The sequence below is a fragment of the Mytilus edulis genome, chromosome 5, assembly GCF_963676685.1.
Source record: "Mytilus edulis chromosome 5, xbMytEdul2.2, whole genome shotgun sequence".
In the NCBI taxonomy this organism is placed as follows: Eukaryota; Metazoa; Mollusca; class Bivalvia; order Mytilida; family Mytilidae; genus Mytilus; species Mytilus edulis.
The window spans coordinates 38,386,275-38,403,653 of record NC_092348.1 but is presented as its reverse complement, the minus strand read 5'-3'; the positions used below and the strand labels follow the sequence as shown (position 1 = coordinate 38,403,653).

The 17,379-nt window shown below is 33.7% G+C and overlaps 1 protein-coding gene across 1 annotated transcript in view; it reads left to right on the top strand.

Moving 5' to 3' along the window:
- LOC139523627 (hemicentin-1-like) overlaps window positions 1-5,076 on the top strand; it is a 42,557-nt gene extending 37,481 nt beyond the window's left edge. Inside the window, exons 30-32 of the mRNA XM_071317792.1 lie at window positions 2,035-2,176; window positions 2,940-3,011; window positions 3,801-5,076. Of these exons, the coding sequence (XP_071173893.1) occupies window positions 2,035-2,176; window positions 2,940-3,011; window positions 3,801-4,053 (467 nt within the window). The 3' untranslated portion in view covers window positions 4,054-5,076. The remainder of the gene's footprint in view (window positions 1-2,034; window positions 2,177-2,939; window positions 3,012-3,800) is intronic.
- Window positions 5,077-17,379: the final 12,303 nt, after the last annotated feature.

Here is a 17,379-nt window from a genome sequence, read left to right as displayed (position 1 = left end):
GGTCGCCAATAAATTCTGCAATTTTGCTCATACCATACATTTGTGTTTTAAATGTATAACCAGACTTAAGCGACATGTTTGGCAAAATATTTATCATGTCTTTTTTCACTTTGTAAATGAGTGATGACAATCTTCGGGTTGATGAGCGTTTTATTTCATGACAAAAGACATTACAATGACTAAACACACGAACTGTCCAAGAAGAGGTCAGACCATAAAACACAGAAAAAAAAAATTGAGCAAACCGCCCAATGAAAACAGAGGGAGTATACGTCTGTGTCTTGCAAGGGTCAGCAGTATGAATTTTATAATGCATTGCGGTATCACATGATTCATCTCAAAGGTTAAATTTGATGCAAGACTGAAACTTATACACATTACTTATTACCACAAAACACAGTTGTTCGGTTCTTAGTATGATTTTCATGTAATAATAATTTAAATAAGAAGGATTGTTTTTAACTTGATTAGTATTTTTCTTTTTGAGAATCAATTATCATATTTTATTTCATCCTTCTTGATGTTATATTAGGATGAAATAAGGGTGCTGTCAAAAACGTATTTTAATAGATCATAAACTGATAAAACAGTAGCCTTGTTGTGTTTTTGTTGTAAATGGAGTTCATCGGGACTTTACCTTTTCACATCTACGTGATTAATGCACGTCAAAAGCAGGATTTGTTAAATAAGGACCAATCAATTGCAATGGGAGAGTGTAATTAAACATCTTTTAACGTAATTTCGAATGTACTTTTCATTCATAAAAAATTGTCCAGCTCCATAATAGAAAGGAAATTTGAAATGGGAACTATGTATTTGGTGACAAGAAATATTCAATATAATTGTGAGAAAGCATACATGCACATTCAACCCATTGTCTTAAATCGTAGAGTTATTGGACAATTACTTCGAGACGGTAACTTGTAATTTTAATATTAACGGTACCAACTATATTGCACCAGATGCACATTTCGATAATTTTTGTCTCTAAATTGGATGATTTAGGGTAAAATATTGCAATATTTATTTTTTATTCCTATCGTGTGGATACTGCTTTCATATTGTTTCATATCTGCTTCTTACTCATCAGATTTTCAAAAGAGGAAAAGAAAATTTTTAGTTAATGAAATATACTGTACTATGATGATGTAAACACAGATAACCACTATTCTTCAGAAAAACATCTTCGCTTTCAGAAAATGGTCAATCACAACAAAATATGAATATAGATTATTCATACAAATCAAAATTAGCAACCAGTTACCTCATCAGTAGTTGTGTAAAACAGTTTTATAGACAAGTTAGCCACAGTTAATCTATAATACTAAAATAACGAGGTCCAATTTGTCAGCCTAAAAATTACACCACTCCAGGCCCTTTTGTTTTTCACGTAATTAATATTGCCAATAATTAAGAAGTTCCGGGTAGAGTCCGATACCGATACCAATAGTATATTCACCTGTTACCTATTACCTTATCTGTACGTCCCGCATCTGAAAGGCGCACCACCAAACGGTGTACTCAGTATTAATATGCTATATACAAGGGTCATAATCACAGGGTTGACACTACTAAATTGTCAAAATGTTACCTATTCAACGGTAGTATCTTAATCAGTAAGATTTTCTAATATAACAATACGAATACTAAACATCTGTGACTAAAAATAAGGCGTAGGTACAGTTTTCAATTTGTTAGCGGGCATGACGTAAAACAGCGAATGAAAGAATTCAACTTTATAACTAATATAGGACAATGCTGTTGATTAAAAAATACTCCATTCCAGGACCTTTTGTTTTCCAAATAATTAATATTACCAATAATTGATAAGTTCCAGTTCGACGGGTTCAAACAGAAAGATTTGAAAGCAGAGAAAACTGTGTATCTTATAATCGGCGTGACTTTATCAGATGACAATACTAATACTAAAATAAGGCTTGCGCATAGTTATATACTTTAATTCAGTCACGGACCCGCGATATCATGGGTGTGTTCTAGTATTTATTATTTTTTTTTCATTTTGCTATATTTCAGGAGCTACAATAGGCTTAACAGGAGTGGCGCTTATTCCTGGAATAGTATTGTCTGCCTTATATCTAGCGTTTTGTTGTTATATACAAACAAAAAGAATCAATAAAATTGGCAACAAAAGTAATGCTGGTGGCTTGATTGCGAGGTGAAACATTTTTATTATTTAATTTAAACTAAAACGTGTTATTTTGTTATTATAGTTGTTATAACTTTATTGACTAACAATTTGATATTTGTAACATGCAGCTCATAAAGATATATGTTTATTAAAAGAATTGTCGTGAATCAAAGAATACTGATAACCAAAAATTAGAGGCGTCCGGAAGTATTCTATGATATATTGGTTTTCGTTTATATTAGAAGAAGGTCTTACATTCTTTATTTATTTATCAATCATTTTTTTTTTAATTTGTAATTGTAGAACACAATTTAAGTTTTGACTGTTAATCTGACTACAATATGCAATTCCATCCAGATCTATTTGTTGTTCTGTACTTTATCATTTTTAACGTATTTGGCGCCCTAAACTTTCTGTGATCATATGTGATTTTGGTTATCTCAGAAAGACTAGTGGTCGGTCCTGCAATTGGTGTCTTGTCATAATACTAGTTTTTTTTCAAATTGAATCATTTGTTTTGAAATATGAAAATGAAAACCTTGCAGGGGCGGATGCAGGAATTTTCGAAAGGGGGGTGCTAACCCAGGCCCTGGAGGGCAAAGGGGGGGGTGCAAAACATATGTCCCGATACAAATGCATTGATCGGCAAAAATAAAGGGGGGTGCGCACCCCCGGAACCCCCCCCCCCCCCCCCCTGGATCCGCCACTGCCTTATGACTTACCATTTGGGGTTAGTCCTTCATAACTGTTAACATTCTTATAGTTTAGTTTATTGTTTGATATTTTGTAGTACTAGTCCAGTTCCAGAAGAACATTTTAGAGTTAAATCATGGCGTCCTTACGAGACCTCTGATCAGCCAGTGTAAGTTCATGACATCTTATAAGAGGATTGATTTAAGGGCATACGATACGGTTTTGATCCTGTATTTAAGTTGATGAAAATTTGCATAGACTATTTTTTACCTGATTAAATCAAATATGTAATAAAAAATGTACCTTCATGTGCTACTTTTTGAGTTAAACGAGGTCGAAATTTTGTATATTTGCTCAATATTCGGATTTGTGGACGTATTTTCTCTTTTGAAAGAAAGCCATAACTTTTTTGTTTTTACGCGTCCCCAGGTAAACTAAATTTGCGACAGTAAAACTACCGATGGACGTCCTTACAACTCCAAATACAATACAGTTATCTCTTAAATCTCACAAACCCAGAACTTATTTCACCAGGTAAGGAACAAATATTATAATTAGTTATCAAAAGTACCAGGATTATAATTTAGTACGCCAGACGCGCGTTTCGTCTACACCTGGAACTTATTTCATTAGGTACGGAACAAATTTCACCAACTCGGTACTTATTTGAAATAAGTTATTTCACCAGGTAAGGGGTGAACTTATTTTATGGCGATGGAACAAATTATATAAAAATCATCTGTGAAAAAAGTTCTCCCAGAACATATTTCATGTGATATTAGTTGCACTGGAACTTTTATCACAGGAACAAATTTTGGCTCACATTAACATATAACCTTTAAACACAAATATCCAATAATTCATCATCGTCAGCATTAACGTTATAACAAGATATCAATGCATCCATTATTCATGTTATTGTATTTAACAATTTAGCATTCTATAATATTCAATACAGGATTGAACCAGATGAAAAGGAGGCCGGTAAAACGCCTTTTCATGAGGAAGAACTGAATATGTATGCTTCAACATTCAAAAGTGTGCCTTTGATTTCTAAGCCATCTGGAAGTGGTACACCCGGCAGACAGGCATTACCTCCTATAGGGTATACAGAATATGCTGAGGTGAAGAAGAAAAGACGGAGAAGGAAGAAAAGGAAACCAAAGAAAGAATCGTTCGATGCTATGGACGATTCACATGATGAATTTTGAAAATGTAGATCGGAGTCTTGAATATTAGCTACTGTATTTAAACTTAAATTGTGACATAAAACGGAGCTATTAGTATTGAAAGTATTTTCATAACTTCCTTATGTGCTATGACAATCTCTATAAGAGACATCAAATAATGAAACCGATATCTTTTGATGGATCTTAAAAAAAACAATGGAATTCCATCAAAATATTTGTCCATATTTCAGATTTGTTTATAGTTATTTATATTAACTGATGTTAATGTATTTGTATTTAACACGCCGGGGTAAGATTTCAGATATTTGACAACCCTTTCTTACGGTGTGGTAAATTTCAATTTTTCTAAAGTATGCTTGAGTTTGTCCCATTCTCTCACGTGTTAACACTTTACAAATCAGAAAATCGTATCCAAGGCGTGTAAGTTAGACCTTTTCGTTGGTTTAAGAATATTTTAAATTTTGTCAATTTTCATTAAACTATTTTCTCCTTACTTGAAAATAGTGAAAACCTGACACATTACACTATATATATTTCATTTCGGATTTTGGTCTACAAAGATTTTCTAATGATGGATAATAAGGGAACGATTGCAACATCGATCGCAATTCTGTTGTTTTAGTTTATGCCTTTTTATTTTCACTATCGGAACTTTATAGAGCAATGTAGAGTGTATTGTTCCTAATGGCTATACCATGGCACACAATTTAGTGACGCCATTTGTACATCATGGACTTTTTCATGAGAAACATGTGTTATTATTTATATTTTACAAATGTTCATCAAACTATTGTTTGAGTTAACATAAGTTAGAAATGTATAATTCAAATCTGTTACATAACATTTTTCACACTTTCGAACATTACTTTTAAAGTGGCATTTTAAAACGATAAATTTCGTCCGTCCATTTAATTTGGTTACATTTGTTTTATTCCGTCCATGTGATAATTTCTTGTTGATATTTTATATGTATTTATATAATTTTCCAGATATTAACATTTGTAGTTTTATTCAAGTGTTGTGATTATTAAAACATTTTTTAATTGTTGTCTCTTTATTTAAAAAAAATATATATATATTATTATAATTAAAGAGAGGCGAAAGACACTAAAGGAAAATTCACTTTCATATGTCATAAATTACGCCAGGGCAAAATACGAAAAAGACAAAAGACAAACAACAGATCAGAATAAAATCAGTTACACACATTTTTGCTGGGGGATTTAGAAGGGACAGTGCTCCCTTCCATTATGAGGGAGAGAGTATTGTTAATGTTACACATTTGATCATCTGACTTTTTTAAAGAAATTATGGATCCCCAAATGTTATACGTTTCTTTCGACTGAGTGTTGCTTTTGGTTTGACAATGTTTTCAGATATTGTCTGTTATCTATAGATATACGATAGCTTATCGTAAGATCATAATTTTTATACGCCCGTCAAAAATTTGACCATCGTATACTTTTTGGTGATGATTCAAAATACAAACCCCTTTTTGGTGATGATTCAAAATACAAACCCCTTGTTTAAGTTGTAAAGTCCCGTAACTCAAAAAGTTTAAATCCTATTATCACCAAAAAGTATACAGATCGTTTTGACCATCATACGAACCAAAATATGATAATTTTGTCTGTCCGGCGTTCACATGTCGCACCGTAACTTGAGAACCGCTTATCCAAATTTCACGAAACTTAACATAGTTGGTTCGTATGATGGTCAAAACGGTCTGTATACTTTTTGGTGATAATAGGATTTAAACTTTTTGAGTTACGGGACTTTACAACTTAAACAAGGGGTTTGTATTTTTCACATGTCTCGCTGTATCTCAAAAACAATTTCTGATTTTTGCTTTAAACTTCACACACTTCTTAATTATATTAATCCAAAGATCTGTATACTTTTTGGTGATGATTCAAAATCTTATTTTAGAGTTATTGAGTTTTTTGTAAAAAAAAAAAGGGGGGGGGGTTTTCACATGATATCTCATAAACAATTTATGACTATTGCTTAAAACTTGACCCACTTCTTAATTATATTCATGTAAAGATCTGTATACTTTTTGGTTATGATTCAAAATCTTATTTTAGAGTTATTGCATTTTTTGTTAAAAAAAAAAGGGGGGTTTTCATATGTTGCATCGTATCTTAAAAACCAGTAATTACTATAATTGCTTAAAACTTTACATACTTCTTAATTACATCAATCGAAAGATCTGTATAGTTTTTGGTGACGATTTATAATTTTATTTTAGAGTTATTGAGTTTTTTGTAAAAAAAAAAGGTTTTTTTTTCTCATGTCGCGCCGTATCGTAGAAACTATTTATGATTATTGCATTAAACTTCTCACACAAGTCAAAGGGCGTATCATGCGCTCATGGCGCAGCTGTTTATTTTCGATCGACTGACCTAAAAAATGTAAGAGAAAGGATTTGGTTTTATTTCGGTGACTGTTTGTTTTATCGAAGATTTATTTCCTGATAAAATATATACTTGCCAACAAATAAAAATAGATTTGAATTCCTGAAAACTCTTTAAAACTAGGTCGTTATATACATCAAAATCCGTTTTAAGTACATATTATGTTTTCTCATTGTTTATATATCGTGAATCGTGCAAAAGATTGTTTTATTATTCTTCAACACTATGTATCAGTCTTGTGTATTTATAATCGATTTTGTGTCTCTCCTTTTCCGACAAAAATCTGCAAATTGCATACATATGCTATGAATATATTGCAGTCAAATGAGATAGCTTTGTTTCTTGTCCTCTATCTACCTTAAATTGTTATGAATACCATATTAACATGTTCTGTGGATTTGTTAATTATTTTTGTAAAATATATTTAAAGAACAGATCACTTCTATTCATATTTATTTAAAATATTTAATCATTTGTTTGAAAGATTCTATAATTAAGGTTGCAATACGCAGTAAGGGAAAACACACCTATAATTTTTAACTTCCCTCTTTCTCTTGCTTTCTCACATATTGAGGCTTTGTGTTTGTGTCATACATGTGCATATACAAGGAAACAGCATCTTCAATAGATTTAATTTCCAATAGTTATAATAGTAAAAATAATCTCTTTTTTTAGTGTAACCATGGCAACAATCTGCATTTATTTGATAGAAAATATTATAAAAAGGGGGGATGAATATGTCACAAATGTTTAAATAGGTTGGTCCAAAGTACAATTATAATCCAAAAGAGAAAAATACCTTACTTTAAACCATAGACATTTATTTGTCAAGAGGTCCATAAAAATCATCTGAATTTCAGACCATTTTTCCATTGCATTGAATTGAAGGGTTCGATGGTCAAATCTCTGTTGAAAAACACTGCTATAGTTTATGAGTGGTACGGATGTGAAAATACGGACTGTAGAACAGAAAATGGCCAATAAAACATGATAAAAAAATCTTGATGTTCATATAAACCCACTTCTTGCACTTGGAGGGCTATATTTTTCTTCAGCTATCCAAAAATCAATTCTATTGTACAAAAACTTCCATATTTAAAAGATTCACCATGGCCAAAATTACCTTTGCCAGAATGCGATACAGAACTAGGTAAATGTCCGGGAAATGGAGAAAATATTAAAAACAGACAACAAATACAGTTTGGGTATTCAAGATCAGATCCGACCATCGGTCAATAAGCAATCTGGTCTGTAATGCTTTACCTTGGTTTACAATGTTGCATCAAATAAGTGAATAAAAGGAGGGACTAAAATGATAAAGTTCGTAAGTGTTCATCTGGCTATGTGTGCATATACACCAACACTAGAATGATTATAAATGCAAATGATCTTCATGAATTTTGTCAGCATACATCTATATCTTATGAAACCAAATGAATAGTGCATTAAAAATAAAACCGGAAACATTTCGTACGCCTACACCAGATGGTACTCCCGAATTTGTCCTTTGCATTTTTGTGACAATGATCTAAAATTAAGGAGGCATCTGATAAAAAGTAAGTAAAACGATTGTGAAGGAATAAATGCAGGAGTATCTCCCAATTAATACGATATTCCCGGGCTCGTATTTCCTATCATGATTTCTTTAATAGAGAGTTGCTGCTCACAAGGAAGCTGTTATACCAAGAGTTCCAATGGGTGAAGTTGAAATCCTCCCTTTGTAAATTTTACGGACGCCATCACGAGTTGGTTGATAGTTATCAAAGGTACCAGGATTAAAATGTAATACACAAGACGCGCGTAAGACTCATCAGTGACGCTCAGATCAAAAAAGTTATAAAGCCAAACAAGTACAAAGCGGAAGAGCATTAATGACCCAAATTCCTAAAAACTGTGCCAAATACAGCTAAGGTAATCTTTTCCTGGGATAAAAAAAAAAGTCCTTAGTCTTTCAAAAAATTCAAAGCTTTGTAACAGGAAATTTATAAAAATGACCATATAATTGATATTCATGTCAACACCGAGATGTCTTAATAATCAAGTTGGTTAACCGTTATGGAATATTCGTTTCACAGATGATATCGGATATGTTCCTAATGTTGTAACTATAATCCCGTTCCCTTTTCACGAATGTAACCTACCGAACTAGACTATTTAACGGTTTTGTAATAACATAAGCATCACGACAGGAATCACATATGGAACAGGATCTGCTTACCCTTCCGGACCACCTCAGATCACCTGCTATAGTTTATGAGTGGTACGGATGTGACAATACGGACTGTAGAACAGAAAATGGCCAATAAAACATGCTAAAAAAATCTTGATGTTCATATAAACCCACTTCTTGCACTTGGAGGGCTATATTTTTCTTCAGCTATCCAAAAATCAATTCTATTGTACAAAAACTTCCATATTTAAACGATTCACCATTGCCAAAATTACCTTTGCCAGAATGCGATACAGAACTAGGTAAATGTCCGGGAAATGGAGAAAATATTAAAAACAGACAACAAATACAGTTTGGGTATTCAAGATCAGATCCGACCATCGGTCAATAAGCAATCTGGTCTGTAATGCTTTACCTTGGTTTACAATGTTGCATCAAATAAGTGAATAAAAGGAGGGACTAAAATGATAAAGTTCGTAAGTGTTCATCTGGCTATGTGTGCATATACACCAACACTAGAATGATTATAAATGCAAATGATCTTCATGAATTTTGTCAGCATACATCTATATCTAATGAAACCAAATGAATAGTGGATTAAAAATAAAACCGGAAACATTTTGTACGCCTACACCAGATGGTACTCCCGAATTTGTCCTTTGAATTTTTGTGACAATGATCTAAAATTAAGGAGGCATCTGATAAAAAGTAAGTAAAACGATTGTGAAGGAATAAATGCAGGAGTATCTCCCAATTGATACGATATTCCCGGGCTCGTATTTCCTATCATGATTTCTTTAATAGAGAGTTGCTGCTCACAAGGAAGCTGTTATACCAAGAGTTCCAATGGGTGAAGTTAAAATCCTCCCTTTGTAAATTTTACGGACGCCATCACGAGTTGGTTGATAGTTATCAAAGGTACCAGGATTATAATGTAATACACCAGACGCGCGTAAGACTCATCAGTGACGCTCAGATCAAAAAAGTTATAAAGCCAAACAAGTACAAACCGGAAGAGCATTAATGACCCAAATTCCTAAAAACTGTGCCAAATACAGCTAAGGTAATCTTTTCCTGGGATAAAAAAAAAAGTCCTTAGTCTTTCAAAAAATTCAAAGCTTTGTAACAGGAAATTTATAAAAATGACCATATAATTGATATTCATGTCAACACCGAGATGTCTTAATAATCAAGTTGGTTAACCGTTATGGAATATTCGTTTCACAGATGATATCGGATATGTTCCTAATGTTGTAACTATAATCCCGTTCCCTTTTCACGAATGTAACCTACCGAACTAGACTATTTAACGGTTTTGTAATAACATAAGCATCACGACAGGTATCACATATGGAACAGGATCTGCTTACCCTTCCTGACCACCTCAGATCACCTGCTATAGTTTATGAGTGGTACGGATGTGACAATACGGACTGTAGAACAGAAAATGGCCAATAAAACATGCTAAAAAAATCTTGATGTTCATATAAACCCACTTCTTGCACTTGGAGGGCTATATTTTTCTTCAGCTATTCAAAAATCAATTCTATTGTACAAAAACTTCCATATTTAAAAGATTCACCATGGCCAAAATTACCTTTGCCAGAATGCGATACAGAACTAGGTAAATGTCCGGGAAATGGAGAAAATATTAAAAACAGACAACAAATACAGTTTGGGTATTCAAGATCAGATCCGACCATCGGTCAATAAGCAATCTGGTCTGTAATGCTTTACCTTAGTTTACAATGTTGCATCAAATAAGTGAATAAAAGGAGGGACTAAAATGATAAAGTTCGTAAGTGTTCATCTGACTATGTGTGCATAAACACCAACACTAGAATGATTATAAATGCAAATGATCTTCATGAATTTTGTCAGCATACATCTATATCTTATGAAACCAAATGAATAGTGGATTAAAAATAAAACCGGAAACATTTTGTACGCCTACACCAGATGGTACTCCCGAATTTGTCCTTTGGATTTTTGTGACAATGATCTAAAATTAAGGAGGCATCTGATAAAAAGTAAGTAAAACGATTGTGAAGGAATAATTGCAGGAGTATCTCCCAATTGATACGATATTCCCGGGCTCGTATTTCCTATCATGATTTCTTTAATAGAGAGTTGCTGCTCACAAGGAAGCTGTTATACCAAGAGTTCCAATGGGTGAAGTTGAAATCCTCCCTTTGTAAATTTTACGGACGCCATCACGAGCTGGTTGATAGTTATCAAAGGTACCAGGATTATAATGTAATACACCAGACGCGCGTAAGACTCATCAGTGACGCTCAGATCAAAAAAGTTATAAAGCCAAACAAGTACAAACCGGAAGAGCATTAATGACCCAAATTCCTAAAAACTGTGCCAAATACAGCTAAGGTAATCTTTTCCTGGGATAAAAAAAAAGTCCTTAGTCTTTCAAAAAATTCAAAGCTTTGTAACAGGAAATTTATAAAAATGACCATATAATTGATATTCATGTCAACACCGAGATGTCTTAATAATCAAGTTGGTTAACCGTTATGGAATATTCGTTTCACAGATGATATCGGATATGTTCCTAATGTTGTAACTATAATCCCGTTCCCTTTTCACGAATGTAACCTACCGAACTAGACTATTTAACGGTTTTGTAATAACATAAGCATCACGACAGGTATCACATATGGAACAGGATCTGCTTACCCTTCCGGACCACCTCAGATCACCTGCTATAGTTTATGAGTGGTACGGATGTGACAATACGGACTGTAGAACAGAAAATGGCCAATAAAACATGCTAAAAAAATCTTGATGTTCATATAAACCCACTTCTTGCACTTGGAGGGCTATATTTTTCTTCAGCTATCCAAAAATCAATTCTATTGTACAAAAACTTCCATATTTAAAAGATTCACCATGGCCAAAATTACCTTTGCCAGAATGCGATACAGAACTAGGTAAATGTCCGGGAAATGGAGAAAATATTAAAAACAGACAACAAATACAGTTTGGGTATTCAAGATCAGATCCGACCATCGGTCAATAAGCAATCTGGTCTGTAATGCTTTACCTTGGTTTACAATGTTGCATCAAATAAGTGAATAAAAGGAGGGACTAAAATGATAAAGTTCGTAAGTGTTCATCTGGCTATGTGTGCATATACACCAACACTAGAATGATTATAAATGCAAATGATCTTCATGAATTTTGTCAGCATACATCTATATCTTATGAAACCAAATGAATAGTGGATTAAAAATAAAACCGGAAACATTTTGTACGCCTATACCAGATGGTACTCCCGAATTTGTCCTTTGAATTTTTGTGACAATGATCTAAAATTAAGGAGGCATCTGATAAAAAGTAAGTAAAACGATTGTGAAGGAATAAATGCAGGAGTATCTCCCAATTGATACGATATTCCCGGGCTCGTATTTCCTATCATGATTTCTTTAATAGAGAGTTGCTGCTCACAAGGAAGCTGTTATACCAAGAGTTCCAATGGGTGAAGTTGAAATCCTCCCTTTGTAAATTTTACGGACGCCATCACGAGTTGGTTGATAGTTATCAAAGGTACCAGGATTATAATGTAATACACCAGACGCGCGTAAGACTCATCAGTGACGCTCAGATCAAAAAAGTTATAAAGCCAAACAAGTACAAACCGGAAGAGCATTAATGACCCAAATTCCTAAAAACTGTGCCAAATACAGCTAAGGTAATCTTTTCCTGGGATAAAAAAAAGTCCTTAGTCTTTCAAAAAATTCAAAGCTTTGTAACAGGAAATTTATAAAAATGACCATATAATTGATATTCATGTCAACACCGAGATGTCTTAATAATCAAGTTGGTTAACCGTTATGGAATATTCGTTTCACAGATGATATCGGATATGTTCCTAATGTTGTAACTATAATCCCGTTCCCTTTTCACGAATGTAACCTACCGAACTAGACTATTTAACGGTTTTGTAATAACATAAGCATCACGACAGGTATCACATATGGAACAGGATCTGCTTACCCTTCCGGACCACCTCAGATCACCTGCTATAGTTTATGAGTGGTACGGATGTGACAATACGGACTGTAGAACAGAAAATGGCCAATAAAACATGCTAAAAAAATCTTGATGTTCATATAAACCCACTTCTTGCACTTGGAGGGCTATATTTTCTTCAGCTATCCAAAAATCAATTCTATTGTACAAAAACTTCCATATTTAAAAGATTCACCATGGCCAAAATTACCTTTGCCAGAATGCGATACAGAACTAGGTAAATGTCCGGGAAATGGAGAAAATATTAAAAACAGACAACAAATACAGTTTGGGTATTCAAGATCAGATCCGACCATCGGTCAATAAGCAATCTGGTCTGTAATGCTTTACCTTGGTTTACAATGTTGCATCAAATAAGTGAATAAAAGGAGGGACTAAAATGATAAAGTTCGTAAGTGTTCATCTGGCTATGTGTGCATATACACCAACACTAGAATGATTATAAATGCAAATGATCTTCATGAATTTTGTCAGCATACATCTATATCTTATGAAACCAAATGAATAGTGGATTAAAAATAAAACCGGAAACATTTTGTACGCCTACACCAGATGGTACTCCCGAATTTGTCCTTTGAATTTTTGTGACAATGATCTAAAATTAAGGAGGCATCTGATAAAAAGTAAGTAAAACGATTGTGAAGGAATAAATGCAGGAGTATATCCCAATTGATACGATATTCCCGGGCTCGTATTTCCTATCATGATTTCTTTAATAGAGAGTTGCTGCTCACAAGGAAGCTGTTATACCAAGAGTTCCAATGGGTGAAGTTGAAATCCTCCCTTTGTAAATTTTACGGACGCCATCACGAGTTGGTTGATAGTTATCAAAGGTACCAGGATTATAATGTAATACACCAGACGCGCGTAAGACTCATCAGTGACGCTCAGATCAAAAAAGTTATAAAGCCAAACAAGTACAAACCGGAAGAGCATTAATGACCCAAATTCCTAAAAACTGTGCCAAATACAGCTAAGGTAATCTTTTCCTGGGATAAAAAAAAAAGTCCTTAGTCTTTCAAAAAATTCAAAGCTTTGTAACAGGAAATTTATAAAAATGACCATATAATTGATATTCATGTCAACACCGAGTTGTCTTAATAATCAAGTTGGTTAACCGTTATGGAATATTCGTTTCACAGATGATATCGGATATGTTCCTAATGTTGTAACTATAATCCCGTTCCCTTTTCACGAATGTAACCTACCGAACTAGACTATTTAACGGTTTTGTAATAACATAAGCATCACGACAGGTATCACATATGGAACAGGATCTGCTTACCCTTCCGGACCACCTCAGATCACCTGCTATAGTTTATGAGTGGTACGGATGTGACAATACGGACTGTAGAACAGAAAATGGCCAATAAAACATGCTAAAAAAATCTTGATGTTCATATAAACCCACTTCTTGCACTTGGAGGGCTATATTTTTCTTCAGCTATCCAAAAATCAATTCTATTGTACAAAAACTTCCATATTTAAAAGATTCACCATGGCCAAAATTACCTTTGCCAGAATGCGATACAGAACTAGGTAAATGTCCGGGAAATGGAGAAAATATTAAAAGCAGACAACAAATACAGTTTGGGTATTCAAGATCAGATCCGACCATCGGTCAATAAGCAATCTGGTCTGTAATGCTTTACCTTGGTTTACAATGTTGCATCAAATAAGTGAATAAAAGGAGGGACTAAAATGATAAAGTTCGTAAGTGTTCATCTGGCTATGTGTGCATATACACCAACACTAGAATGATTATAAATGCAAATGATCTTCATGAATTTTGTCAGCATACATCTATATCTTATGAAACCAAATGAATAGTGGATTAAAAATAAAACCGGAAACATTTTGTACGCCTACACCAGATGGTACTCCCGAATTTGTCCTTTGAATTTTTGTGACAATGATCTAAAATTAAGGAGGCATCTGATAAAAAGTAAGTAAAACGATTGTGAAGGAATAAATGCAGGAGTATCTCCCAATTGATACGATATTCCCGGGCTCGTATTTCCTATCATGATTTCTTTAATAGAGAGTTGCTGCTCACAAGGAAGCTGTTATACCAAGAGTTCCAATGGGTGAAGTTGAAATCCTCCCTTTGTAAATTTTACGGACGCCATCACGAGTTGGTTGATAGTTATCAAAGGTACCAGGATTATAATGTAATACACCAGACGCGCGTAAGACTCATCAGTGACGCTCAGATCAAAAAAGTTATAAAGCCAAACAAGTACAAACCGGAAGAGCATTAATGACCCAAATTCCTAAAAACTGTGCCAAATACAGCTACGGTAATCTTTTCCTGGGATAAAAAAAAAAGTCCTTAGTCTTTCAAAAAATTCAAAGCTTTGTAACAGGAAATTTATAAAAATGACCATATAATTGATATTCATGTCAACACCGAGTTGTCTTAATAATCAAGTTGGTTAACCGTTATGGAATATTCGTTTCACAGATGATATCGGATATGTTCCTAATGTTGTAACTATAATCCCGTTCCCTTTTCACGAATGTAACCTACCGAACTAGACTATTTAACGGTTTTGTAATAACATAAGCATCACGACAGGTATCACATATGGAACAGGATCTGCTTACCCTTCCGGACCACCTCAGATCACCTGCTATAGTTTATGAGTGGTACGGATGTGACAATACGGACTGTAGAACAGAAAATGGCCAATAAAACATGCTAAAAAAATCTTGATGTTCATATAAACCCACTTCTTGCACTTGGAGGGCTATATTTTTCTTCAGCTATCCAAAAATCAATTCTATTGTACAAAAACTTCCATATTTAAAAGATTCACCATGGCCAAAATTACCTTTGCCAGAATGCGATACAGAACTAGGTAAATGTCCGGGAAATGGAGAAAATATTAAAAGCAGACAACAAATACAGTTTGGGTATTCAAGATCAGATCCGACCATCGGTCAATAAGCAATCTGGTCTGTAATGCTTTACCTTGGTTTACAATGTTGCATCAAATAAGTGAATAAAAGGAGGGACTAAAATGATAAAGTTCGTAAGTGTTCATCTGGCTATGTGTGCATATACACCAACACTAGAATGATTATAAATGCAAATGATCTTCATGAATTTTGTCAGCATACATCTATATCTTATGAAACCAAATGAATAGTGGATTAAAAATAAAACCGGAAACATTTTGTACGCCTACACCAGATGGTACTCCCGAATTTCTCATTTGAATTTTTGTGACAACGATCTAAAATTAAGGAGGCATCTGATAAAAAAGTAAGGACAACAATTGTGAAGGAATAAATGCAGGAGTATATCCCAATTGATACGATATTCCCGGGCTCCTATTTCCTATCATGATTTTCTTAATAGAGAGTTGCTGCTCACAAGGAAGCTGTTATACCAAGAGTTCCAAATGGTGAAGTTGCAATCCTCCCTTTGTAAATTGATAGTTATCAAAGGTACCAGGATTATAATGTAATACACCAGACGCGCGTAAGACTCATCAGTGACGCTCAGATCAAACAAGTACAAACTGGAAAAGCATACCCAAATTACTAAAAATTGTGCCAAATACGGCTAAGGTAATCTTTTCCTGGGATAAAAAATCCTTAGTCTTTAAAAAAAATTCAAAGCTTTGTAACAGAAAATTTATAAAAAATGACCATATATTAATTGATATTTATGACAATAATGTCAACACCGAGATGCCTTAATAATCAAGTTGGTTAACCGTTATGGAATATCCGTTTCACAGATGATATCGGATATGTTCCTAATGTTGTAACTATAATCCCGTTCCTTTTCACGAATGTAACCTACCGAACTAGACTATTTCACGGGTTTGTAATAACATAAGCACAGGATCTACTTACCCTTCCGGACCACCTCAGATCACCTCTAGTTTTTGTTGGGGTTCATGTTTCATTAGTCTTTAGTTTTCTATGTTGTTTCTTGTGTACAATTATTTGCTTGTCTTATTCTTTTTTAGTCATGGTGTTGCTAGCTAATTTTCGATCTATGAGTTTGAATATCCCCCGGGTATCTTTCGCCCTTCTTTTATTGAGTCGAAAAGACTATTTAAAGACAGGCTTATTATACCGCGCTTATATGTCTCTGTAAAAATGAAATAAATAACACACGTCACTTAAATAACCACATCTTAGTCGTGAGTATGATACAGCGACGCACTTAAAAGCTTTTAAGATAACTAAAACGTATTTGATTTAAATTTAAAATTGTCTACCATGTACATGACATGATGTACTAGTTTAGGTAAAAATGGAATTAGTGATAACGGGTTAACCATATAGTGACTAAATCACTGGGAAAATAGTAAATGTTAGATGACAATAAAACAATTGTTTTGTGAATAAACTGTCTCTGACTTAACTTCGAAAAGTGTTCGTTTATCATGGTATATAGAAATAATTAGAAACTAAGGTTTCAACTCTCTCATGCAAAATGGATAATGGATATGTCTACTGGCTAGTTCTTTAGTTTTATATAGCGCTGTAAATGTTTCTGTTCTAATGCATGTACATCATTAGCTTTTAAAAAAAATGGCTTTACATGTTCCTAATGAAGCTAAATCCATAGTTTAATTGTATATAACATACCCTAACAGGGAAATCGTTTGTATTCATACTTTAGGTCATTGTTGACATGTGAATTTACATACATGTCTTCTTATATTCATATCACATACTTAACCAAACTTC